Source organism: Dipodomys spectabilis, unplaced genomic scaffold (assembly GCF_019054845.1).
Source record: "Dipodomys spectabilis isolate Male_0828 unplaced genomic scaffold, ASM1905484v1 ptg000052l, whole genome shotgun sequence".
NCBI classification, from domain to species: Eukaryota; Metazoa; Chordata; class Mammalia; order Rodentia; family Heteromyidae; genus Dipodomys; species Dipodomys spectabilis.
The window spans coordinates 3,303,186-3,328,071 of NW_024870729.1; the positions used below are offsets into that span (position 1 = coordinate 3,303,186).

Sequence of the window (24,886 nt, forward strand, 5' to 3'; positions counted from 1 at the left end):
TTAATTGGTTGAGAAGAATTCTCAACCATGGGGCTGGGAAGGTGGCTCAGTGGTAGAGTGCTTGCCTTGCATGCATGAGGCTCTGAGTTTGATTCCTCAGCACCACATAAGCAAAAAGAAACCTCCCCCCCCCCCAAGAAAAAAGAATTCTCAACCAAATATTTTGTTCAGTCTCTCAAACCACAGTCTTCCTCATCTTAGCTTCCCAAGTAGCTAGGATTACAGGATTATTGAAATAATCATTAAAATTAAAGTGCCATTAAGTGGCATTCCATTTGATGGCTATATTATTATATCTAAAAACTTGACATTGAATGCACATCAACTCAGCATCCCTGATTGTCTTCTCATTTATACATACAAACATACATAGTAATATGGAATGCCACTGTCAAACATTGTCAGTGTTAATAAGACAAGTCTTTTCTCTGGCCTTCCTAAACTTGCAATGCCTTCTGGCACAGCTTCCCCCAGGTAGCACTTCTTTTTTCCTGTCTTTCTTTTTTTCTTTAGTATTTCTTTAAATATTTCCTGACATAGTATAAATATTTCTCTGCAAATTCATTTTATCTGGTAATAAAATGAATTCATAATATTAGCTAGGAACAAAGACCTTAAAGGTGATAGAGCTGGGAATGTGGCTCAGGAAAAGCACCTGCTTGGCTAGTGCATGGCCCTGAGTTCAAATTCCAGTACTGAAAAACAAAATTACTAGAGGTAAAATAAGTCCCCCAAATTGTTTGGTTTATCCCTCTTCCTTCAGGAAAACATTGTATTCTCAGTTCATCGGCAATGCACTTGAACTGCAGATACATAACATGTCACACATCCATTAAGTCAAGAAGCAGAGGTGCACATTTGTTTTGCTCACACATCTATGATCTAAGAATGGTTTGGAAGGGAAAGCTCATCCTGCTTTTCTCTGTGGTAGCTAGGTCACGTGAAAGTCTGAAAGTAAAAATCTGAAGGCTTGTTCAACTCAGTCATCTGAGAGCTCTCTCCATATGGACTCAAGCATAGCAGCTACAAGGAAACCTGAGTTCTTATACACCAGTTCATGCTTCCCAAAGGCCAGCAAGCCAGATGAAACCTGCATTGCCATTTACCAAAGCCTAGAAGTATTATTTTAGCCAAATTTCCCTGATTAAAGCTGTTGCAAAGGTCTTCCCACTTATGAACGTGAGAATGTTATGTTAGTAGAAAGACGACATTCAGGAAACTGCAGCCTATACAACGTGTGCATGGCAGGATAAGCTAATAAACCAAAACTTGACTGATAATGAAATAGGGATAGAGGGCTACAGAAAGAGGAAATAAAGATAGGACAGTATTACAACTTTACAGGACACAGAGGAAGATAGATCCACCAATCAAAAGCAATCTTCAAAGACTCATTCTCACTATTTAACTAGGGTGAAGTGCCATCTTCCCTGTGGCATATCTATGCCACATGCTCTCCTATATTTCTCATCTAATAAACCTTTTTGTCATCTTATGTTCACGACTTGCCCGAATTCTTCTCTTACCAGACCCTAGGGTCCAATTGATTAACTGCTCTAAGCTTTCTGAAATAAGACAAGAACTGAGAGCATGGTTGTCTAGCATAGGCAAGATTCTGGGTCGCATCACTTGCACCAAAAGAAGAAAGAATTTCTAAAAAAGAAGAAGAAGAACATAGACCTCATTCCTTGCAATATCAATATTGCATGGCAAGAAGGGCATATAGAACAAGATCTGTATCGGAGTGGTTATGTTTGGGGAAAACATATGTTTGCAGCAAAACTAACTGCAAAATAAAATTATTGAACCATGGCACTGACATGGACCTTTACAATACCGACTATTTGGCTGGTCACAGGTGGTTCATGCCTATAAACTCAGGAGGCTGAGATATGAGAATTGCAATTCAAAGCCAACTCAGGCAGGAAAACCCATAACATTCTTATCTCCAATAAAACACCAAAAAGCTAGGTGTGGAGTTGCTCAGGGACAGCACACAAGCACTGAGTTCAAGTCCCAGGTATGGCACGTGCACACACACATGCACACACACACACACACACACACACACACAGCCATCTATTCATAATCCATGAAACACGTTCTGAAAGACACAGTTCAATTGTCCCTTTCTTCTGGAAATCCTTTTCAAATATATGGGTGCTTCTTCGGCCCCATGTAAATTGCCATTCTTTCACTAGATATATTCATTTTCTTCCCAGTTCTGGAGATCAACCTAGGGTCTCACTTAGGATAGGTTAGTGCTTTACCATGGAGCTGACATATTCTGTTGCAGTTTTTATAACATGATTAGCCAGTCTTTTCTAGCCAGTCACTATACCATAGGAAAATTCTCAGTCTTCGAGTTGATAGAGAAGAGACACACGAGAAAAGCCAGAAGTGACATTTTTCACAGAAAACAAAAGACAGCAGAGCGAAAGGCATGAGCAAAGCAGAGAAGAAATATTGGCATCACACAGATAACAAAAATGTGTAGTTGATTGTGCTCGGCACTCAGCCAGGTGGCGAGCGCCTCCTCCTGGTCATGCTGCGTGCTGTCAGCCTAGAATGAGCAATAATCGCCTCCAGCCTCCCGCCGCTGTTTTCCGGAAGCCACTACGCAGGCGCTGTGCAGCGAAGCGAGTCCCCGCCCCCTGGTGCGCGGAGTGAAAGAAGAAAGGCTGCCCTGTGCCTTCTCCCTGAGACGTGATTGGTTAGCGCCGCTGGTGCTCGGTGACGTTGCACTGGAGCGCAAAGTTTGTGAAGGAGCGCGGGAGTTGGATCGCGGGAAGAGGCAGGTAAGGCCGGGGCGGGCCTCGAACTTGCTGTTCTGCCCTGCTTCCGCTTCCTGGCGCGGTCTGAGAGCGGCCTGCTTTTCCAGGGCGCCTGTGCCTCCGGGTCCCGTGCTGACCAGCTCGCTGGACGGCCCTGGATCCGTGGCGCCGAAAGCGGGGAGGAGGATGAGAAGGAAGGGCGAGGAGCGGGCGCTCTGCCCCTCCCGGCTGGAGCGAGGCCCCCAGGTCCTTACCCCGGGTGCTAGTCCGGCGTCTGTAAGCACGCAGTGAGGTTAGCTTTGTGCACAGCTCGCAGGCTACTCGGGTCATGGTGCCCCAGTACTGCGCCCGCCACCACACAGATGCCCAAACAGCCACTGAGGCAAACAACAGCAAAGACAAGTTAAAGGAACTATTGTTTTCATTATTTTTTTTTATTGTGCGGGTCCTGAGGCTCGAACTCGGGGCCTGGGCGTTGTCCCTGAACTTTTGTGCTCCACACTTAAGCTCTGCCACTTGAGCCACAGCTCCACTTCCAGCTTGTTGATGGTTAATTGGAGCTATGAAACTCATGGACTTTCCTACCCAGGCTGGCTTCAAATCAGGATTCTCAGACCTCAGTAGCTAGGATTACAGATGTGAGCCATCAGTACTTATGAAGGACTATTTGTTTGTAAGTACTTAATTCAAGGTGTACAGAATGGAGATTGTTACACGGTTGATAGGTACCTTTGAGGAGCTGATACCTGACCTGAACCTAGAAAACACGAAACTAAAACTAACTGGGCACTGGTGGCTCTGGCCTGTAAGCCTAGTTACTCAGGAGTCTCAGATCTGAGGAACGGGGTTCAAAGCCAGCATGGTCAGGAAAGTCCATGTGCAGGTGGGTTGGCGGGATGAGGGAGAAGCTCTAGAGCGAAGGACAGTCCTAGAGCATGAATTCAGGTCCTGGGTTCCTTCCCTGAGCTTTTTTTGCTCAAGGCTAGTACTCTACTACTTGAGCCACAGCTCTGTTTCCAGCTTTTTGGTGGTTAATCGGAGATAAGACTCTCTTACTGCCCAGGCTGACTTCAAACTGTGATCTTCAGATCTCAGATTCATGAGTAGCTAGGATTACAGGTATGAGCCACTGGTGCATGGGCTTAATACTCTTCATTTCCAATTAGCCAGCCTTGAGTGGAAAAGCTAAGGGACAGGGCCAAGGTCCTGAGTTCAAGCCCCAGTATAAGCGCACACAATAAACAAAATATTGCTCCATGAGTTCTCTAGCCAGAGGCCCCTATACCACAAGGAATTTTTCCCTTACCCAGATACCTAGTCCCACCTGTTACTGAATGAATGGAAAACACCTTGCAAGGTAATGCTTCTTGAATTCTCATTAGGTTCCTGGTTTCAGAGACTATGACAGAGGAACTGGATTTCATAGGACAGGACTCCGATGGGGGCAGTGAGGAGGTGGTCCTAACTCCTGCAGAACTCATTGAAAGGCTGGAGCAGGTGAGCATCCCAAATGGAATCCTTTCGTTTTATTTCTAACTTTTGAATTTAGTCCAGTTGTGCCAGTGTCGGGGACCAGAGAATGAAGAAATGGAATTCAAGGTTTATGTCAAGAGAACAGGTACCAGATTGTTATTACCTTCTACCCAAAAAGAAGAAGTGAGAAAACTCATAATATCAAAGTCTTCAAATGGGCTAGTAAGGGACAGCTTTGTACTTACTTAATAGGACTTATCACAGAGCAAGGATTTAGTTGGTTTGTGCAAAGACATGGAGGTGTTCTACAGACTTGTAAATTCTGTACTTCAGTCCCTCAAAATACCTACTGTTCTCCTGGAGAATGCCTGGGTTAACAAGAATGTACACAGGTACTTCATGAAGGGAAAATGAGTCATATTTTTACTTTTCCTCCCCCATATTTTCTTGAGTCAGCTTTTAATAGTTCTACCGTCTGCATAAAATAATTTTGATATGTTATTGTTGTTACAATGGCAATAATTTATTATTTTTTGTGTTCCAGCAACTGTGTTAAGTTTATTGTAATCTCTATTTTGAGACAGGGTCTTGCTATGTACATTAGGCTAGCCTCAAACTCCTCTTGCCTTAGCCTCTCAAATGTTTGGGTCCCAGGTATGTATCACCCTAGCCAGCTGTATTAAATTCTTTATAGCTATCTTGTCATGAAATTCATCAGACCATCTAGATTTAAGTAGATGTAATCTCCATACTATCCATGCATGGTAACACATACCTGTAATTCAGGCCCTTGGTAGGCTGAGGCAAGAAGATTGAAAATTCATCTTGGGCTACATAGTGAGGACTTGTTCCCCAAAATACATCCTTCTGTGATATTAGTCTATTATGTAACATGACGTAAGTTAGATAGCTTGTCTCCACTTTCAGGCTATAAAAATGCATAGTAACTACACGGAGTAGTGAGGATTAAATAGGATACTCTGTGTAATGTCTGTGCATATTGTCAGACCCATAAGAACTCACTGACCTAGTGGGGCAGATACTTGTTACCTGTTTAATAGATGTGGAAACTGAAGCTTGAATATGTAAACTCCTATCCAGGTGCTGAGGGCTAGTGCCTGTAATCCTGCCTTCTCAGGAGTCTAGGCTTAGAGGATCATAGTTCAAGGCCTTTCCATATTTCACCTACCATTAATTAGTAAAATGATAGACTGGAGGTATGATAGAGTGTCAACCATGAGCAAGCAAGCCAAGCAAGAGCACAAGGCCCTGAGTTCAAGCCCTAGTACTAGAAGGAAAAAAGATAAAATACTTTGCCCAAGGTCACATGTGGAAGCAGAACCAAACAAAAACTTAGCTCTGGTCACTTGATATGCTGGATTTTGAACTCAGGGCTTTGCCTCATGCTTGTTATTGCTCCCAATACATGCTCGTTATTGCTCCCAACATGTGTTCCTCACTTCTTGTATCTGCTACCTTACTCTTGACTCCTTTAACTGCCCTTTCTGGATCTCATGTGTTTTCTCCTTTAGAGTTATTTTTTTCCCTGACATATGTTATCATGAATGGCAAAGCTGAAGGAAGATAGTGTTTTTGGTTCTTGTTTTTATTGTAGTTCCTGGGAATCAAAGCCAGTGCTCAACCACTTAGCTACACCTCCAGCCTTATATCCTTAAATTTTGCCTTACTGTTTAGCTGGGATTGTTTGTTTGTTCGTTTTTGCAGTGCTAGGGATGGAACTCAGGGCTTTGTGCATGCTAAGCAAGCACTCTACCACTTGAACCCTGCTTCCAGCTCTGCTTTTTATTTTTTGAGATAGAGTCTCCCTAAGTCATGGAAGCTTAACTGAAACTGTAATCTAGTCTGGCATTGAATTAAACATCCTTCTAAGTTTAGCAAGAATTCTTAATCTGTTTTTATGTAAGAAGCTAGTTAAAAAATTCTACTTCTTCCTAGAAGAATGCACAAATAAATACCCACAACCCATGTAGAATTTTGGAAATTTATTTCTCAGAAGAGAAGACCAGAGTGGCCAGTGGCCATATGAAAAAGATGTTCTGTCCTTTTAGTAATCAGCAACATGAATATTAAAATCACAGTGAGCCAAGCACCAGTGGCTCACACCTGTAATCCTAGCTAGTTAGGATGTTGACATCTGAGGATCAGGGTTCAAAGCCAGCCTGAGCAGGAAAAATCTGTAAGATTCTTATCTCCAATAAATCACAAAAAAGCCAGAAGTGGCTCAAGCTCCGGGACAGTGCCTAGACCTTGAGTTCAAGGCCCAGGACTGGTACCAAAATAAATCACAGTGAGTTATCATTTCATACCAATTTGAAATGAAAAGGTATATCAGTAAAAAATGTGGCAAAATGTAGAATAATTTGCAACTTACTTAAGGGGGACATAAACTGATGCAGTCACTTTGGAAAATAATTTGTTATTGTCCTGCAAAAGTTGAAGGCACACATGACTTGAGAGCCAGTAAGTCTACTCCCAGATATATACCTGAAGGAAACTTCCCTGTGTAGATGAGGAAATTGAGGAAATATATACAGTATGTTTATAGATTGCTTGTAATAGTTGAAAATAACCCAACAACAAGTTGGATAAGATATTGCAGCCTATATACCCAGTAGAAAGAAAGCAGAATGCTTGCCTGCACATGAAACCCTGGGTTTGATCCCTGTGCACTGCGAAAGTAGAATAAAAGGAAAGGGGTAAAATACAAATTGCAGAAGAAATCATTTGTATACAATTCACAGGCTAGCAAAACTTCAACATAGGGATTTTTATTTCTGTTTGGATTTTATTTTTTCAGTTCTCTTGATTGAACCAAGGGCCTCAAACACCCTCAGCCAAGTTGGATTTTTAGAGAAGGACACAATTCAACTCATAACAATAACAAACAGACTATCATTAAGAATTGTGATCAGGTGGGCTGGGAAGTTGGCTCAGTGGTAGAGTGCTTGCCTCACATGCATGAGGCCCTGGATAGGTTCGATTCCTCAACACCACATAAGCAGAAAAAAGCTGGAAGTGGTGCTGTGGCTCAAGTGGTAGAGTGAGCTGAAAGCTGAGGGACAGCGCCCAGTCCCAGAGTTCAGGACCCATGATTAAGGGGGGAAAAAATAAAAGAATTGTGATCAGGAATGCTGGGGTATGATTAATAAGTAGTGTGCTTACCTAGGATTGTCAGGGTCCTGGATTTGATCCCTAGTGTCACATGCATACGCATGCGTACACACATACACATACACACACACAAATTATTTTGTTTAAGAACCAGATCAGCCATTTGAAGTTTTGTTTTTTTGTGCTAGTACTGGAGCTTGAACTCAGGTCAGGTCCTAGGCCCTGTTCCTGAGGGGTTTTTTTCCCCCCCTCAAGGCTAACACTCTACCATTTGAACCATAGCTCTATTTCTGACTTTTTTGGAGGCTAGTTGGAGATAAGGGTCTCAGTGAACTTCCTGCCCACGCTGGCCCTTGAAACCTTGATTCTTAGACTTCAGCTCCTGAGTAGTAAGGATAATAGGCATGAGCCACCAGTGCCCAGCTTTAAACATTTTTTAAAAACACCATTAAGCACACGTTTCTCAAACAACAAATTTTGAAAATACTTTCAAAGTTTTATACTCATAATACAATTTTATAATGTAAGTGTACAATCTCCCCAAATCCACTTTATTTTACCCCAGTATGCCTTACAAGTATTGGTATTTTCTTTGTCCTGTCATGAAAAGGTTGGAAAGCATATAAAAAAATATGAACAAATACAGTGAAGCTATAAAGAAAATTAAACACTAAATTCAGGCTGATGATTACTTCTGAGGAGCATGTAAGAACTTTTCAAATGATGAGAATATTCTTTAATGAATTTGTGTACACACACAAGTGTTTACATCAACCTATTGAAAAGTAAACTGCTTTTCAATCTGTAAAGTGCTTTTTACTATATAAATTTATTTATATAGCAGTAGGTTTGAGAAAAGGAAAGCTAGAATGCTTGCCTTACATGAAAGGCCCTGGGTTCAGTCCTCAAAACAAAAAGTTAAAAGAAAAAAGAATTATAGGGCTGGGAAGGTGGCTCAGTGGTAGAGTGCTTGCCTTGCATGCATGAGGCCCTGGGTTCGATTTCTCAGCACCACATAAGCAAAAAGAAAAAAGCCGGAGGTGGTGCTGTGGCTCAACTGGTAGAGCGTTAGCCTTGAGCTGAAGAGCTGAGGGACAGTGCCCAGGCCCAGAGTTCAGGCCCCACAACTGGACCAAAAAAAAAAAAAAAAAGAATTATAGCTAGGCACTAGTGGTTCACATCCATAATCCTAGCTATTCAGACTGAGATCTGAGGATGGTGGTTCCAAGCTACCTGAGCAGGAAAGCCGGCAAGACTCTTACTTCCAATTAACCACCAAAAAGCTAGAGTTGAAGCTGTGGCTCAAATGGTAGAGAACCAGCCTTGAGCAAAAAAGCTAAAGGACATGCACATGTGCACACACACAAACACAATCAGTCATACAGCTTTCAGCACTATTGCAGCAGCCAGCTCAAGTACTTAGATGAATTTTTATGATTGTAGCAGTACCCAGTATTTAATGTGTCATGATGATCATAATTGGGGAAACAGGAACTCAAGCACATCAGAAAAAATAGGTTGAGCCTGATTGGCATATAATTCTGAGCTAAACTAAAACCCAATTTCCTGTTAATTGAAAGATAAGTATAGCTTTCCTTAGTCACTTTGGATATTTTAGTTCTGTAAGGCTGGATAATCTGCAAAGTGTACAGAGCAGCTGTATACTTGAATTCTTTTGGTGAGTCTTTATACTTTGGGGCTGTGTGGTGGGTTTCTCAGCCTGTGATTTTTCATCAATAAGGTAAGGATATTTCTGATATTATGATGAATGAAAAGTTTTTGTAAATTGAACATCAGGAATGAAGAATGTTTAGATTCAGTGTTACTTTTTATCCCGTGAAGTACAGAAAGTAATGTTGCCCCCTGGTGGGAAGCAGCTGCTGAGGAAGTAGAAATGTGTTTCCTGTTAATACTAGTTGGTAATAGCTAGGGCTAGAACACTAGATGGCGTTTCTCAACAAAATAACTGAGGTAAATAGTGCATTTAAAAATGTTGATTGGGAAGTGTGACTCTGCAGCCTGTCAAAGTCAGGGTGTTCTGGGTGGTCTGGAGACCTAGCTTGTCTTTTTTGCTGGCTCCGCAGCACACTGCACCTGTTCCTGCGGCGCTGGCACGCAGAGATGGAGGTGCAAGATGAGCACCATGTTCGCAGACACCTGCTCATCGTCTTTATTTCCGTGTGCACCGCCCTGCTCTCGGAAGGCATAACCTGGGTCCTGGTTTACCAGACAGACAAGTATAAGAGACTGAAGGCGGAAGTGGAAAAACAGTAAAAAGAAAAAAATGGAGAAGAAAGAAACAATAACAGAGTCAGCTGGCCGACAACAAAAAAAGAAAATAGGCAAGAAGAAAAACAATAGAAGACTAACAATAGAGATCTATCAATGGTTCGAATGAAATCTGTGTTTGCAATTGGTTTTTGTTTTGGATCTGGTCGTGGGGCCTAAACTCTGGGCCTGGGCACTGTCCCTCAGCTCTTCAGCTCAAGGCTAGCGCTCTACCACTTGAGCCGCAGCGCCACTTCCGGCTTTTTTTGTTTGTTTGTTTATGTGGTGCTGAGGAATCGAACCCAGGACCTCATGCATGCAAGGCAACCACTCTACCACTGAGTCACCTTCCCAGCCCCTGCAATTGGTTTTTGTCTTACTGCCCTAATAGGAATGTTCAATTCCATATTTGATGGTAGAGTGGTGGCAAAGCTCCCTTTTACCCCGCTGTCCTACATCCAAGGACTGTCTCACCGAAACCTTCTGGGAGATGACACCACAGACTGCTCCTTCATATTCCTGTATATTCTGTGCACTATGTCAATTCGGCAAAACATTTAGAAGATTCTCGGCCAGGTGGATTTCTTGGCCCACCACCGCCTTCTGGGAAGTTCTGTTGACCTCATGCAGAAGAACCCTTTAATTCTTTTCATTCTTTTTAGTCCCTCAATTCAGACTGGCAACTGTTTCTTAGCAAGATCCATGGGCAGCCATAGTATTTGAGCCATTTTCTAGTTTTGAATTACTTCTCAATGTTTTGGATATAATGGGAATGAGAATGGCACCAACAAATAAGATGGTGCTTTTTCTTTTGTAGGTGGATTGATTATGTAAGTTTGTTGATTTTTTTACGTAATCAAAAACAAATATCTTTTTTATTTTGCTTGCATACATGTTTTCTGTGGGACTGACGCTCAAGGCTGTGTGTATATGCTTTGTGCCAAGGAAGCTGACCCTTACACGCAATTAAGAGAGCTTGAAGAACAATTTAGTTTGTATAACTAAACTTAATTAGAACTATTCGTTGTTTTTTAAAAGCTAAATATATCAATTGAGATCAATAAAGAGCCAAATTTTTAGCTAAAAAAAATGTTGGTTGAATAAAAGTTGTGAATACAAAAGAGGTAGAGAAGCCATCAAACGTGTTTCCAACTTGTAGGGGAATAGTTTTCTTTGCCTGAGGTATCTGAGTTTTCATGGGCTGTGAACTGACTCACCAGGTTGTTTTGCTCTGTTATGATATTCATTTTTCTCAATATTGTTCTTTAGGCCTGGATGAATGAAAAATTTGCTCCTGAGCTGCTGGAAAACAAGTGTGAAATTGTAGAATGTGTTATAGAACAGCTGGATCACATGGTAAGAGTTGGTTCTTTCTGGTTACTAAGGAAGAGACTGTTAAAAGCATTGTGACCTGTTTGGATCATCCCAGTACTTTCTGAAAAAACATGAAATTAGTTATTTACATTTACAAATAACTTGTGCTTAGTAAATACCTAGATATCTAAAGTCTAAAGACTTGCTGTTATTGGTGGTACACTTCCACATGAGAACAGTTGTCTAGAGCAGGCAAAGCACACCCTTTTCAGTATGCTGTGCTGCTCCTTGTGATCCATGGCAACCTATCTTTTTCGTACCCCTTAATTACCTATCCCTACAGATATTTACATTTGTGGCCCTTGGCTTAAATAGTCTGGGCTTCAGGTTATTACCAAAGTAATAAAGCTACCAAAGGGTAGCTTTAGAATGTGTTTCTCAATCAGTGTTTTAATTCCACTTTTTAAGAGTTCCTACACATATGTGACCTGTCTGTACTGTATTATCTCCTTTACAACTGGGTAGGAATCCTGGGCCTTTGTGCCTGATCAGACTCAGCTTCTGTTCAAATGGTCATTTTCTAAAAGTAAATGATGTAAATGTTTGAATTTTCACACTGAGACTATATAATCATTTTTATTTGTACAATTAACAAAATTATGTGTTAGGAGGCAAAGGCTAGGAGGATTGAGTTTAAGGCTAGGAAACAAGACCTTGTCTCAAAAGCAAACAAAAAAAAAAACAAGAAAAAATTGAAAATGAGAATTTATATGTGTAATTTTTGTTTTGGTTGAAGCATAGTCTTTTTGGTCCTCAACTTTGCGAATGGTAATGGCTGTTAGTCTTTGAATATCATCTTCTTTTAATAAACTTCAGTTTCTCTTTTAATTTTAATATAGGAAGAAAATCTCAAAAGAGCCAAAAAGGGGGATCTGAAGGTCAGTATCCATCGAATGGAGATGGAGAGGATCCGCTTTGTCCTCAGCAGCTACTTGCGGTGTCGACTCATGAAGGTCTGACATAGAGACAGCTATAGATGTTAAGGCAGTGAAGTTTGTAACTGACCTAAATATTCCAGCAGGAAGTAGGGATGAGGTCTGAGGATGCTGCTAAGAGACCAACATTGGTGTCATCAAAGAGCAAGGAAAGCAAAAGAGCATTCTGGGAAACATAACTGAAATGAAGGTGGGACAACCGCAGAGATACACAGACATTTTTGATTCATTTACTTGGTGTATGAGTGGTGCCCCTAGAGTTACAATGGGGCAGTGCTAAGAATAGAGTTGTTTGCACTGGTTGAATTCAAGGTAATATTGATTAGGGTAAACTTATTTTTAAAGTAATTTGGTAGCAGGGCACCAATGGCGTACTGTACCTATAATCCTAGCTACTCAGAAAGCTGGGCTCTGAGGATAGTGGTTCAACGCCAGTCTGGGCAACAAAATCCATGGAATTTATCTCCAATTAACACTAAAAAGCCAGAAGTAGAGCTGTAACTCAAGTGGTAGAGCTCTGGCCTTGAGCAAAAAACGCTCAGGGATAATACCTGGGACCTGAGTTCAAGTCCCAGGACCAGTACAGAAGAAAAAATTACTTTGTGCCAGAAACCAGTGGCTCATACCTATAATTCTAGCTACTCAGAAGGCTGAGATCTGAGATCAAGGTTCAGAGCCATCCCTGGCAGACAAATCCACAAGACTTATCTTCAGTTAATACCAAAAAGATAGACCTGGAAGCCTAGCTCAAGTGGTAGAGTTCAAGCAGTGAGTTCAAGCCCCAGTACCAGCACAGAAAGTTATTTTTTAATATAAAGAAGATATATAAAGGGGTTACAGTTACATATGTCTGGTAAACAGTACATTTCTTTTTGGACAATGTTACCTCTTCCCTTGCTCTCTCCCAGTTCAGAAAAAAAAAATTCCATCTGTCAAATCTACTATATCTTGACATTCTCTTATGGCTCGTGGCCATCTAACCTATAAGCATAAATTGGATTATGCCACAGGGCTCTTGGGCCTAATCTTTTTATCACCTGATACTTTACCCATCTCTTAACACTTCTATGTCATCAACAGTTTTGATCCATATATGTCATAAAATCTGATTCATCAATAGAGTCGAACCAGTATTTCACCAGAGACTTTACTGCACATTGAAAACTACCCATTAAGCCAACCACTTAGAACTTTCCAATTTAAGCTTTTACCCAGCCCCATGTTTAAAGTTTTTACACTAGAGTATAAAAAAAGTGATTATATTTTAATACAAATATATATAAGAAATGAAAAAAAAAAGATGTACAATATGCTTCCCCATCCCCAACTACCAGAACAGGCCACTTACCTTTTTACCTGTTCCCCTTTGGTCTGGAAATCCTCTTTGTGTTGATTATATCATTTTTTTCCCTTTCACAGTCCATCTTTTGAAGTCATCTTAGTCTATTGTAGTTCCACTTATTAACTTGAAGACCACTAGTCCATATTTGAAGCTATACTACCTTCTTTCTAGTTTTGAAAAATTAAGGAATTTGCCTATGTCCTCTTTTGATTTTAGTAATCTTTCAAGATTATGAAACCACATACCAATATGTATCTACACCTATAGATACATTGCGTTTTGTACTCAGGGCCTTATGCTTGCTAAGCAAGCATTATACCTCTTGAATTGTATTTTCAGTCCTTTTTGCTTTAATTATTTTATTTAATATGGTAAGCCCAGAGCTTATTTTTATTATCTTTAAGTATTTGTACATAGGAATTGCCAGTCAACAAAGCAGTTTATGAGTACAGTACATCTTGGTCCATGTCACCCCTTTCAACATTTGTACCCATCCGTCTCAACCCACCCCTTCCCTCACTTAATTTTGTAGAATATACATTGGATTTTGACTGCATTTGTACATCCCTCCTCCCCTTAACCTTACCCTACTCCTTTCAAGTACCTGTTTCCTGTTGTTTAGTTTGTCAAATTATGATTTTGCCTTTCAAAGGAATTACTCTGAATACTCCTCTTAATCTACTGTGTTTCAGTTAGTCCTCAAAAAACTAAACATAGAACTACCCTGTGATCTAGCAATTCCATTCTTGGACATTTATCCAAAGGATTAGGAACTAGGATACAGTAAAGCTGCCAGCACAACCATGTTCATGACAGAACTATTCACCATAGCCAAGATTTGGAATCAGCCAGATGCTTTTCAATAGGCACATCTATCAAGAAAATGTATATATACACAATGGAATTGTACTCCTGTATGAGAAAGAATGATAGTGCATCATTTGCAAAGAAATGAAAGGACCTGGAAAAAATGACATTAAGTGAAGTTAGGCCCAAGAGAGACAAAGGATACATGTTTTCTTTCATATGTGGAATCTGGAGTTATTTATAAATATATAATTAAATACCTTGGGTGGTATGCAAGTGTATACAAATGTTTTAATTATTTTTTAGATAGGATCTTGCACTTTTTGCCTGGGCCAGCCTCAAACTAATCCTCCAGTCTCTACCTCCAAGTAGTTGAGATTACAGGTTTGAGCTTGTTTTTATTATAATAAGTGATAAAGTAACAATTTGCATATAAAAGAAGAAAGGATTTCATAAAGATAAGCTTCATACAAATGTTTATTTATCTGGGACATAATTGGTCCAAGTCCAAAAAAAAGATGCATAGTTCTTTGTAACAAGTGAGTGCTAGTTCCTACTCACCATTGTCATTTCTCTACTTCTGAGAGACAGCCACACTACAGACCAACCCCCTCCTTTTTTCTGAAAGACACCTTTTTGTAAAAGCTTGTAGTGTTTTGTTTTGACTGTGAGTTGTTTAAGTCCTTTGCATTTTTTCAACTCTCATTGTTGCCTTCATTCTTCTAATGTTTACTATATCTTCTTGGCTAGAAAGATGTACACATCTTTCCAGCTTCTGCAGGAATTTCAGTTTTAGACTACCCTGTTCAATTACATACAACGTTAAATGAAGTCCCTTCTCTTCAATACCATTTATAATTATATTTTTAGTTTTTTTTTGTTTTGTTTTTGTTAGTCATGGGCTTGCAATCTGTGCATGGGTGCTGCCCCTGAGTTTTTCCACTTAAGGCTAGCACTGTACAATTTTGAGCCACAGCATCACTACTGGTTTTCTGGTGGTTAATTGGAAATAGTCTCACAGAGGCCAGGCTAGCTTCAAACCAGGATCCTCAGAGCTCAGCCTCCTGAGTACCTAGGTGATTACAGGCATGAGCCACTGGTGCCTGGTTATATTTTTAGGCTTTATTTAATGAAAGCCTTCTATCCCTTTTTAACTCTCCTTTCCAAAGTCTTTATTATTTCTGTAAGTTCTGGGATACCTCTCTTATAGTCCTGAACATAGGTCTTATTACCAAGTCTTAACCATAAACAGGAACGCTTTTCATTTTGTCAAGTTTCACTTGTTTTGTATCTGTGTGCTGCTGCTGTAGATGAAACCTGGAGTCTTAACACGTGTTAGGCAAGTGCTCCCCTACTGAGCCATACTCCAGCTCCTTTTGTTTGTTTGTCTGCCTGTTTGTGGGGCTTGAACTCTGGACCTGGGCGCTGTCCCCAAGCTCTTCAACTCAAGGCAAATGTTCTTCCACTTGAACCACAGCTCCACTTCTGGTTTTCTGGTGGTTGATTGGAGATAAGAGTCTCACAGACTTTTCTTGCCCGGACTGGCTTTGAACCTTGATCCTCAGATCTCAGCCTCCTGAGTAGCTAGGATTACAGTTCTGAGCCACTGACACCCAGCTCTTTGTCAGTTTTTTTTGTTGGTTTTTTTCATTTGCTTGTTTTTTGTTTTTTTGTCGGTCATGGGGCTTGAACTCTTTGTCAGTGTTTATATTAACCTTAACCTCTTGGAGAAAGCAAGTATCCTGATAGATGTTTTTGTGACTTTTTATTTGTCCTCACAGATAGAGAAGTTTTTCCCTCACATCCTAGAGAAAGAGAAGACACGCCCTGAAGGGGAACCTTCCAGCCTTTCTCCAGAGGAGTTTGCCTTTGCCAAAGAGTAAGTGAAGCAGGAAGCATCATTGGCTTGTAAGCATGAGTTTGCTAGCTATGTCCATCAAGCCCATCGGAGAGCCTCATTGGTGGCTTTCCACAAAATAGCTCTGGGGTACCTCCTTCCAGTTATGTACCACTATTTGAACTTTGTGTGTTTCAGGTACATGGCTCACACAGAGACCTACCTTAAAAATGTCGCCTTAAAGCATATGCCTCCCAACTTACAGAAGGTGGACCTCTTGAGGGCAGGTAAGCAGAGCCTTCTCCAGCCCAAGATCAAATGTTCTCAGGTACCTAAGAATAGGATCTTCATCCTTACTCTTTTTTATTTCTTGAATGTGGAAGAAACAAGTATATATATGAGCAATGAAGAAAAGAAAAGTATTTTGCTTAAAAACAAAACAAAAATAACCAAATGCAGATGCAAAAGGCACTGTTCAACATTACTTTTGTGTTCTTCACACTAGGGTGAACCCTAATAGCTGCCACCACAAATGTGAATCCACTCATATCTTCAGCTGTGCAATCCTTCGGCAGCATCTCCTGGGTGTCCACAAAGCCCTACCTCCTAAACCACTGCTGATGCAAAGAGCAGGCAGACATGATATCCACTGGCAGATTCCAGAATATGCATGGACTATCTAGCTAGAAGGAAGACTTAAATAGGATGCTCACAAAACATCAGTCAGAGCCAGGCACCACTGGCCCATACCTGTAATCCTAGCTGCTCAAGAGGCTGAGATGTGAGGATGACAGATTGAAGCCAGCCTAGGGAGAAAAAGTCTGTGAGACTTTATCTCCAATAAACTACCAAAAAGTTGGAAATGGAGCTGTGGCTCAAAGTAGTAGGATCCTAGCACTTAAGAAGCTTAAGTGCCCAAGCCCAAAATTCAAGTCCCAGAACTGGCACACAGTAAAACATCAATCTGGAGTCCTTCTTAACTCTAGCAAGAGCTTCTCAGCTTTGTTGTGAGGTTTCTGTAGCTATGATTACCAGAAGAGAGCTAGACTGTGGGAAGAAAAAGAGAAAGCAGCAGGCCCAACCTCTATCCCGAGTCTTCTTCACTCTAACCTCTGCAATCTGTTAAGAAAAGGGAGTTACAAATCCAACCTTTGGCTCAGGTGAAATCAACATGCTTGAGTCTTTCATAACTGTATCTGAGCAAGATAAAGCTCGATTGCCAGGCCAAGCCGAGCAGTTCTCCAGGAAGCTGGAACCTGCCTCATTTACAAACTAACCTTGGTGTGCACTGAAATGTACTGGGGCCCTGGGAACTTGTCCCTCACCCGGCCTGAGCTGGCCATTGTTCTGGGAATTGTTCTGCTACCCCTGTACTGGTAGAACAGTGTCTTAGTCTGTATGAGCTGCTCACAGTTTTTGAAGTTGGAAAGTCTAAACTCAAGTCATCAGCAGGTTGGGCATCTGGTAAGAATGTCTCTCTCAGTGTCCTCTCTGTGCTTCTGTGGTAGAAGAGTAGGCAAGTAGTCCTCTTTTATGAAGTCATTAATACCATTCTCTGTGTACCCTAATCTCATTTAATGAGGACACCAGTCAGACTGGATTATGCAGGCTCTAATGGCCTCATTTGAACTTAATTACCTTCCTAAAAGCCCTTTCTCCAAACAGGATTCCATTCCTGAATAATGGGAATTAAAGCTTCCACATAAGAATTTTGAAGGGGCGCAGTTTATTCCGTAACACCAGGAGCAAACCAGACACTAGATTTGTGCAACTCTGGAAAACAGGTTTGCTCAGCCTGCCTAAGGAAAACAATAAAAACACCCATCCATATTCAGTTCCTTCCCTCTCAGCCACTTTCATCTTTACCTTAGAGCAGGAAAGGTCCAAGGACTCTACCCACATCACTTCTCCATATCACCTCATCCGGTAGATCACAGGAGCTAAGAAGCAAGTAATGATGGAGCATACATACACCTGACTGGAACTAGATCTTGACATTGTCTAGTGTTTCCGCTTGGTGCAGGTAGTTACCAAAAACAAGCATGTTGGCCAGAGACCAGTAGCTTATGAGTTATAACTCTAGCTACTTAAGAAGCTGAGATCTGAAGATTGTAATTTGAAGCCAGGCAGGAAAGATTGTGAGACTCTTATTTCCAATTAACCACCAAAAAAGCCAGAAGTGGAGCTGTGGCTCAAGTGGTAGAATACTAGCCTTGAGCAAAAAAAAAAAAAAAAAGCTAAAAGACAGCATCCATTTCATAGTACTGACCAAAAATTAAAATTAAAATGCCTCTAGTATGTCACTTGTGATCTCTTCTAAGGACAGAAGCTGAACTGGAATTAGAAGCTGTTCAGTGGTACTGCAGCTGCTGCTGTCTCCTTGAGTTCTGTGGAGAATGTAAATCCCGGGAACAGTATAGGCATGATGAGCCCAAGCTAGGTTTTTGAAGCCAAGCTACCCAGTGGGGCCAAACTAACTGTTGAGGTTAGAGTAGTCCTAGCACCCTGGAACAGCCAGGTTACCCTCCTTACCTTTGAAGCTGGTTACCATGAATCCCATCCCAAAGATGAAGAAGCCAAGGGCAGTAGAAATCTGAAACAAGCTCTTAGAATAGAGAAGTATGGGCATGTGCTTTGAGTATTGCCGTTGTTGGCCACCTTTAGGACAAATGGACTCCAGAGAAGAGGAACTATTAAATAGCCAGCTTGGGGCATGTACTGACTGGAAGTGGGGGTCTGTAATAGAAGAGGGGTGGCAGCAGTCTTAGCCTGTAGTGGATCAGGGAGGGACCACTTTCATGTTAAGATCATATTCCTGAGTAACATGTAAGCTATCACCACGACACAAGTTTCCTGAGCCATTGTGCAGGTTTGTACCTCAAACGTCTCAGGCTCACTTTCCTACAAGTGCATCTCTGCTTCCTACATCGCTGAGTATTGCCACCAATGGGGGCTTTACTATGTGCATGGTTACCAGCCATCTAGAGAGACCATGTGTCCTCCAGGGTGGACAGTATCTCTTACTTGTGGCTTTACTTTTGTGGTTTGTGTTTGTTTTTTTAAGTAAGTACTGGGGCTTGAACTTAGGGCCTCATATTCTCACACAACTTTTTTACTTGGAGCCAGGGTTCTATCTCCTGAGTCACATCTCCAGTCCAGTTTTTTGTTGGCTAATTGGAGATAGAGGCTCAAAGGCTTTTCTGCCTGGGTGCTTCCACGCTCAATCCTTATATCTCAGCCCCCTGAGTAGCTCGGATCACAGGTGTGAGCCAGTGGAGTCTGGCTATGGGTTCACTTTTTGAGGTTTATGGTAGTCAGTCATGGTCCAAAATGAGTTCATGGAAAATTCTAGAAATAACTCATAAGTTTTCAATTACATGCCATTCTAACATAAAATCGGCTTGTGAACTGTCACAAGTTCTTGTGTTCAGGTTATACTTAAATGCGAGCCTCACGAGACCTCATAACACCTAAACTTTTCACTTCCATCTCCTCATGTAGGCTTGTAAGGGTTTTGTTTTTGTCATGGGTCTTGAACTCAGGGCCTGGGTGCTGTCCCTTAGCTCTTTTGCTCAAGGCTAGTGTTCTTCCACTTTGAGCAACAGCTCCACTTCCAATTTTCTGGTGGCTAATTGGAGATAAGGGTCGCATAGTCTTTCCTGCCCAAGTTGGCTTTGAACCATGATCCTTGGGTCTCGGCCTCCTAAGTAGGTAGAATTATAATCATGAGCCTCCAGTGCCTGATGACTTTTATGTTTTATATCATCACAAGAATAAGGATGAACCCAAAGACTATAGCTCATGCCTATAATCCTTAGGAAGATTGCAGTTCAGAGCAAGCCCTGGCAGGAAGGTTCACTAGATTCCATCTCCAAAATAACTAGCAAAAGCTAGGTGCTGGAAGGTCACACCTTGTAATCTTAACTACTCAAAAGATTGAGATGTGGAAAATAATGGCTTGAAGCCAGCCAGGGCAGAAGAATTCATTAGACGTCTCCAAAATAACCAGCAATGAGCAGGGGTGGCAGTGGTTCAAGTAGAGCACTAGCCAAGCCGATATGAGGCCTACCACTCCCTTTAAAAAAAAAAAGAAAGACAAAAAAGAACCCTATAGATTCCTCCCCCAAGTTACTTAAGCTAAGCCAAAACTTTGGCCAAGTAGCAAGGTATAAAATGAACCCACAAAAATCAGTAAGTTTTCTGTATACCAACAATGAGAAGATTGAGACTGAAACCAGGAAAGCAACACCATTTGTAATTGCCTCAAAAAATATAAAAATAAAATACAGGGGCTAGTAATGTGGCTTAATGGTAGAGTGCTTGCCTAGCATGCATGAAGCCCTGGGTTCAGTTCCTCAATACCACATTAGCAGAAAAAGCTGCAAGTGGTGCTGTGGCTGAAGTGGTAGAGTGCTAGCCTTAAGCAAAAGAAGCTCAGGGACAGTGCACAGGCCCTGAGTTCAAGGCCCAGGATTGGCAAAAATAAAATAAAATTCCTAGGAATTAATCAAAGATGTGAAAGATCTCTATGATGAAAAATTTAAAAATCTGGAAAAAAGAAAGAAAAACAGATTTAAGGAAATGGAAAAAACCTTCCATGCTCCTGGATTGGAAGGATTAATACTGTGAAAATAGCAATACTGCCTAAACCTATCTACAAATTCAGTGCAATACCCATCAGAATCCCAACAACATCCTTCAATAATACAGAGAAAGCAATCAAAAACTTCATATGGAGTAATAAAAGACCCTGAATAGCAAAAACAATACTTAGCAGGAAGAACATTGTTGAAGGAATATCAATACCAAATTTCAAACTCTTATTACAAAGTCATAGTAATAAAAACAGCTTGGTACTGACACAAGGATAGGCCTGAGGACCAATGGAATAGAATAGAAGACCCAGAAATCAGCCCACAGACCTATAGCCACCTAATATTTGATAAGGAATCCAAAAACACAAGATGGAAGAAAGCCTCTAGGGCAAATGATGCTGACAGAATTGGCTGTAGACATGCAGAAAACTTGAGCTAGATCCTTATATATTAACCTGTACCAGAATCAGTTCCAAATGGATCAGAGGCTTCAATGTAAGGCCAGATACCATGGAAACATTACAGGAAGGGATAGGGGAAACACGAGGGCTCCTAGGCATAAGTTGAAACTAAGTAAAGATCCAGAATCACAACAAATCAAGGAAAGACTAGATACATGGGATTGCATAAAAATGAAGGAGTTTCTATATGGCAAAGGACATAGCTAGCAAGATAAATAGGAAGCCCACAGAATGAGGGAAGATTTTCTAGCTATGCATCAGTACATCTAAAATGTACTTAGAGCTAAAAAAAAATTAACCCCACGCCCAAAATACCCTCAAAGAAACAACTCAGTTAATAAATGGGCTAAAGACTTAAAGACTTTTTAGAAAAAGAATGGCCAATAGACACATGAAGAAATGTTGAACATCTCTGGCCATAAAAGAAATGCAAATCAGCCAGGCGCCGGTTGCTCATGCCTATAATCCTAGCTACTCAGGAGGCTGAGATCTGAGAATCACAGTTCAAAGCCAGCCTGGGTAGGAAAGTCCGTGAGACTATTATCTCCAATAAACCACTAGAAAACCGGAAGCGGTGCTGTGGCTAAAGCAGTAGACTGCTCGCCTTGATAGCACCCAAGCCCAGAGTTCAGCCCCACGACCGACAAAAAAAAAAAATGCAAATCAATATTGAGATTCCACCTTACCCCAGTTAGAATGACCATTATCCAGAAAACTAACAATAACAAATGCTGATGGGATGTGAACAAAGGAACTCTATTACACTTGTAATGTAATGTAATGTAAACTTGTTCAACCACTGTGGAAAGCAGTATGGAAGTTCCTTAAAAGATTAAACATACAGCTTCCCTATGACCTAGCAATTCGATTTCTGTGCATTTCTCCAAATAGACTATAAATGAGGCCACACTAAAGCTACCACATACCCATCTTCTTTGCAGCATTGTTTAACCCAGTTGCCCCTCAGTTGATGAATGTGGTACATACACATAATAGAATTCTGCTTATCTATGAGAAAGAATGATATTGCACCATTAGTAACAAAATGGAAAGACTTGGAAAAATTAAGCAAAGTAAGCCAGACCCAAAGAAACATAGGTTACATGGTTTCCCTCATTTAGAATTTACCTATAAATCTAGAAGTAAGCACAATGGATGGTAAAAGACAAATAAATTACACTTGAATAGGATAATAAACAGATTTTAAACATTCACACAATGAGACTAAAGGAGAATATACTTAGGAGAGGATCACAAAGACTCAATAGGTGCATATGATCATACACAATGATGTTTATCAAAATGAACTTCCAAGAAATGGAAATGAGGTTTTTATTATTTTTTATTATTTTGCTTTCAGTTTTGGGTCTTTTTTTTCTGCTTTTGTTGCTGTTTTTGATTCTGTACCTTTTGTGTATAAGTTTATCTGTTTGGGGGAGGGTAAGAGAAAGCATAGAAATAGTGGGACAGGGACTGAGAAGGTAGCTCAGTGGTAGAGCACTTGCCTTGAATGCATGAAGCCCTGGGTTCGATTCCTCAGCACCATATAAGCAAAAAGAAAAAAGCCAGAGTGGCGCTGTGGCTCAAGTGGTAGAGTGCTAGCCTTGAGGTGAAGAGCTGAGGGACAGTGCCCAGGCCCAGAGTTCAGGCCCCACAACTGGACCAAAAACAAAAAAGAAATAGTGGGACAAAGGGTGCATTAATTCAGCAGTGACACTCAGTAGACACTATGTTGAAAAGAACTACATAACTTGTCGGGAAGGGAAGTTGAGAGGGGAAAACCTGGGAGAAAATGAAGAAAGAGGTGACACTGTTCAAAAAGAAATAAACTCCTTATCTGACTTATGTAACTAACCCCTCTGTACATCACCATTACAAAAATAAATAAATAAAAGGATGAGTATAGTATATAAGATACTTTGAGAGCAAGTGACCACATTCACATAATTACAGTAATATAATGTATTAATTATTGTTATTAATCTTTTACTATGCCTGATTTATAAGTAAAACTTTATCAAGATTGACCTTTTTAGCTTCTCATTTCCTAATTATGTGTTTGCTTTTTGGCAGTTCCCAAGCCAGATCTAGATTCATATGTGTTTCTGAGAGTAAAAGAACGGCAAGAAAATATACTAGTAGAACCTGAAACAGATGAGCAGAGGTAAGTGGCCTGGGTGTCTTCACAATGGGAAATGTTTTTCACAGTGTTCTTCCTAATGGAGAGCCGGCCAAGCTCTCCACATAAATTCCTGTTCTCTTTTTTCAGGGACTATGTGATTGACTTGGAAGAGGGCTCCCAACATTTGATCCGATATAAAACCATTGCACCTCTCGTTGCTTCTGGAGCAGTTCAGCTAATTTAAAAATAAACAAGTGTGAAGATATGGAATCCCAGAAAACATAAGAAAGTCTATGCCACTTTATGCCTAAGAACAGTAAGGAGATGTTGCTCCGGACAACAGGCTTATCTCCTAATGCTATGGGCCACAAGGAATCAAGGCAGGAATGCTACACTGCCATCTCAGCCAGCATCAGCAGGTGGGGCCATTGCTCTGCTTGTTCTGAATATGAGGCAAATAAATAAGACTGTACATCTTTTCAAAATTAAGCAAAAATTCTTTTTTTAAAAAAAATTACTGTTATTATAAAGGTGATATAGAGTAATTACATAAGTCTTGTAATGCATTACCCCTTCCCTTTCTCTCCCGGAGTTTTCCCCTCTTGTCCTTACCCACAAATGGTATAGTTCATTTTTGCTACAGTGTCTAGTGAGTACCACTGCTGTTTGTTCACCCTTTGTCCCTTTATTTCTGTGTCCCCTTCTTCTCCCCCCCCAGATAAATGAACAGACAAGACAAAAAGAAAACAAAAAGTCCTCTTGTTACCATCTGTTCATTTCAATAAATATCATTTTATATAAGATGATCAGAACAAAGCTAAGTCTTAAGAAAGATTTTACTGCCAGGCACTAGTGACACATATCTATAATTCTAGCAACTCAGGAGGCTGAGATCTGAGGATCGTGGTCTGCAGCCAGCTTGGGCAGGAAAGTCTGTGAGACTCTTTAACCACCAAAAAGCCGGAAGTGGAGCTATTAACTCAAGTGCTAAAGCCCTAGCCTTGAGCAAAAATCTAGTGCCCAGGCCCTGAGTTCATGCCCCCATTAATGGCAAAAAACAAAACCAAAAAACCCAGCTCTAATCTACTCCTGTACTATATCACTAGATTTTGTGATCTAACCTTTATGGAACCTTCATTATTCAACTTAAAACCAATTCCTGTTGCTTAACTGGAGATTACAACTAAAGCAACGAGCCACGGTTAAATTTCAGGCTCTTGACTGAAGGAGCCCTTGGACAGCTCTCAGCTTGCTGCCTGACAAAGTAGGTTCTTCCTACTGCTAAGCTGCAGCCGGGTCTCAAGCAGCTTTGCTGGCCAGCGTCCAGGCCATCTGGCTATCCCTGGCCTATGAGCAGAACGGCACTCACTGTCCTGCTGTGTGAACCTAGCAATGGCTTTTCTCGGCTCCTCCTTTTTCTCCAGAGAAATGGATGAGCTAGCTTGTGAGTGGAGGATCTTGTGCTGATTGAGATGCATACACAGCCAATGAATTATCACCTTGAAATGCATATAAAGTAACCTGTGTTGTTCCCTTGTTTCTTGCTTGATGAAAAGTCTGGTAGAGGGGAGGGGGACAATGGGGAGCAAGTTTATTTGAAGTACTATATATACATGTACAAAAATGTCATAGTGAAAGCTATGTGGTTATGCACACTTATAATCTCATCACTCAGGCAGCTGAGACAGGAGAATCTAAATGCCAGCCTGGGCTACATAATGAACCTCTATCTCAAGTAAAATACATGTATACATACATACATACAT

The 24,886-nt window shown here is 40.9% G+C and overlaps 1 protein-coding gene across 3 annotated transcripts; it reads left to right on the top strand.

Annotated features, from left to right (window-relative positions):
- Positions 1-2,666: 2,666 nt before the first annotated feature.
- Gins4 (GINS complex subunit 4) lies at positions 2,667-23,840 on the top strand. Of its 3 annotated transcripts, XM_042679450.1 has the most exons (9): positions 2,667-2,793; positions 3,111-3,113; positions 4,157-4,271; positions 10,917-11,003; positions 11,861-11,974; positions 15,887-15,984; positions 16,141-16,229; positions 23,072-23,162; positions 23,268-23,839. In XM_042679450.1, exons 3-9 carry the CDS (start codon positions 4,176-4,178, stop codon positions 23,362-23,364), a joined length of 672 nt encoding a protein of 223 aa, XP_042535384.1. In that variant the 5' UTR covers positions 2,667-2,793; positions 3,111-3,113; positions 4,157-4,175; the 3' UTR covers positions 23,365-23,839. The 3 variants fall into 3 exon arrangements, with proteins under 3 accessions (XP_042535384.1, XP_042535383.1, XP_042535385.1); XM_042679449.1 differs by lacking the exon at positions 3,111-3,113 and having other exon boundaries at positions 2,667-2,798; XM_042679451.1 differs by lacking the exons at positions 2,667-2,793; positions 3,111-3,113 and having other exon boundaries at positions 4,268-4,316; positions 10,905-11,003; positions 23,268-23,840.
- Positions 23,841-24,886: the final 1,046 nt, after the last annotated feature.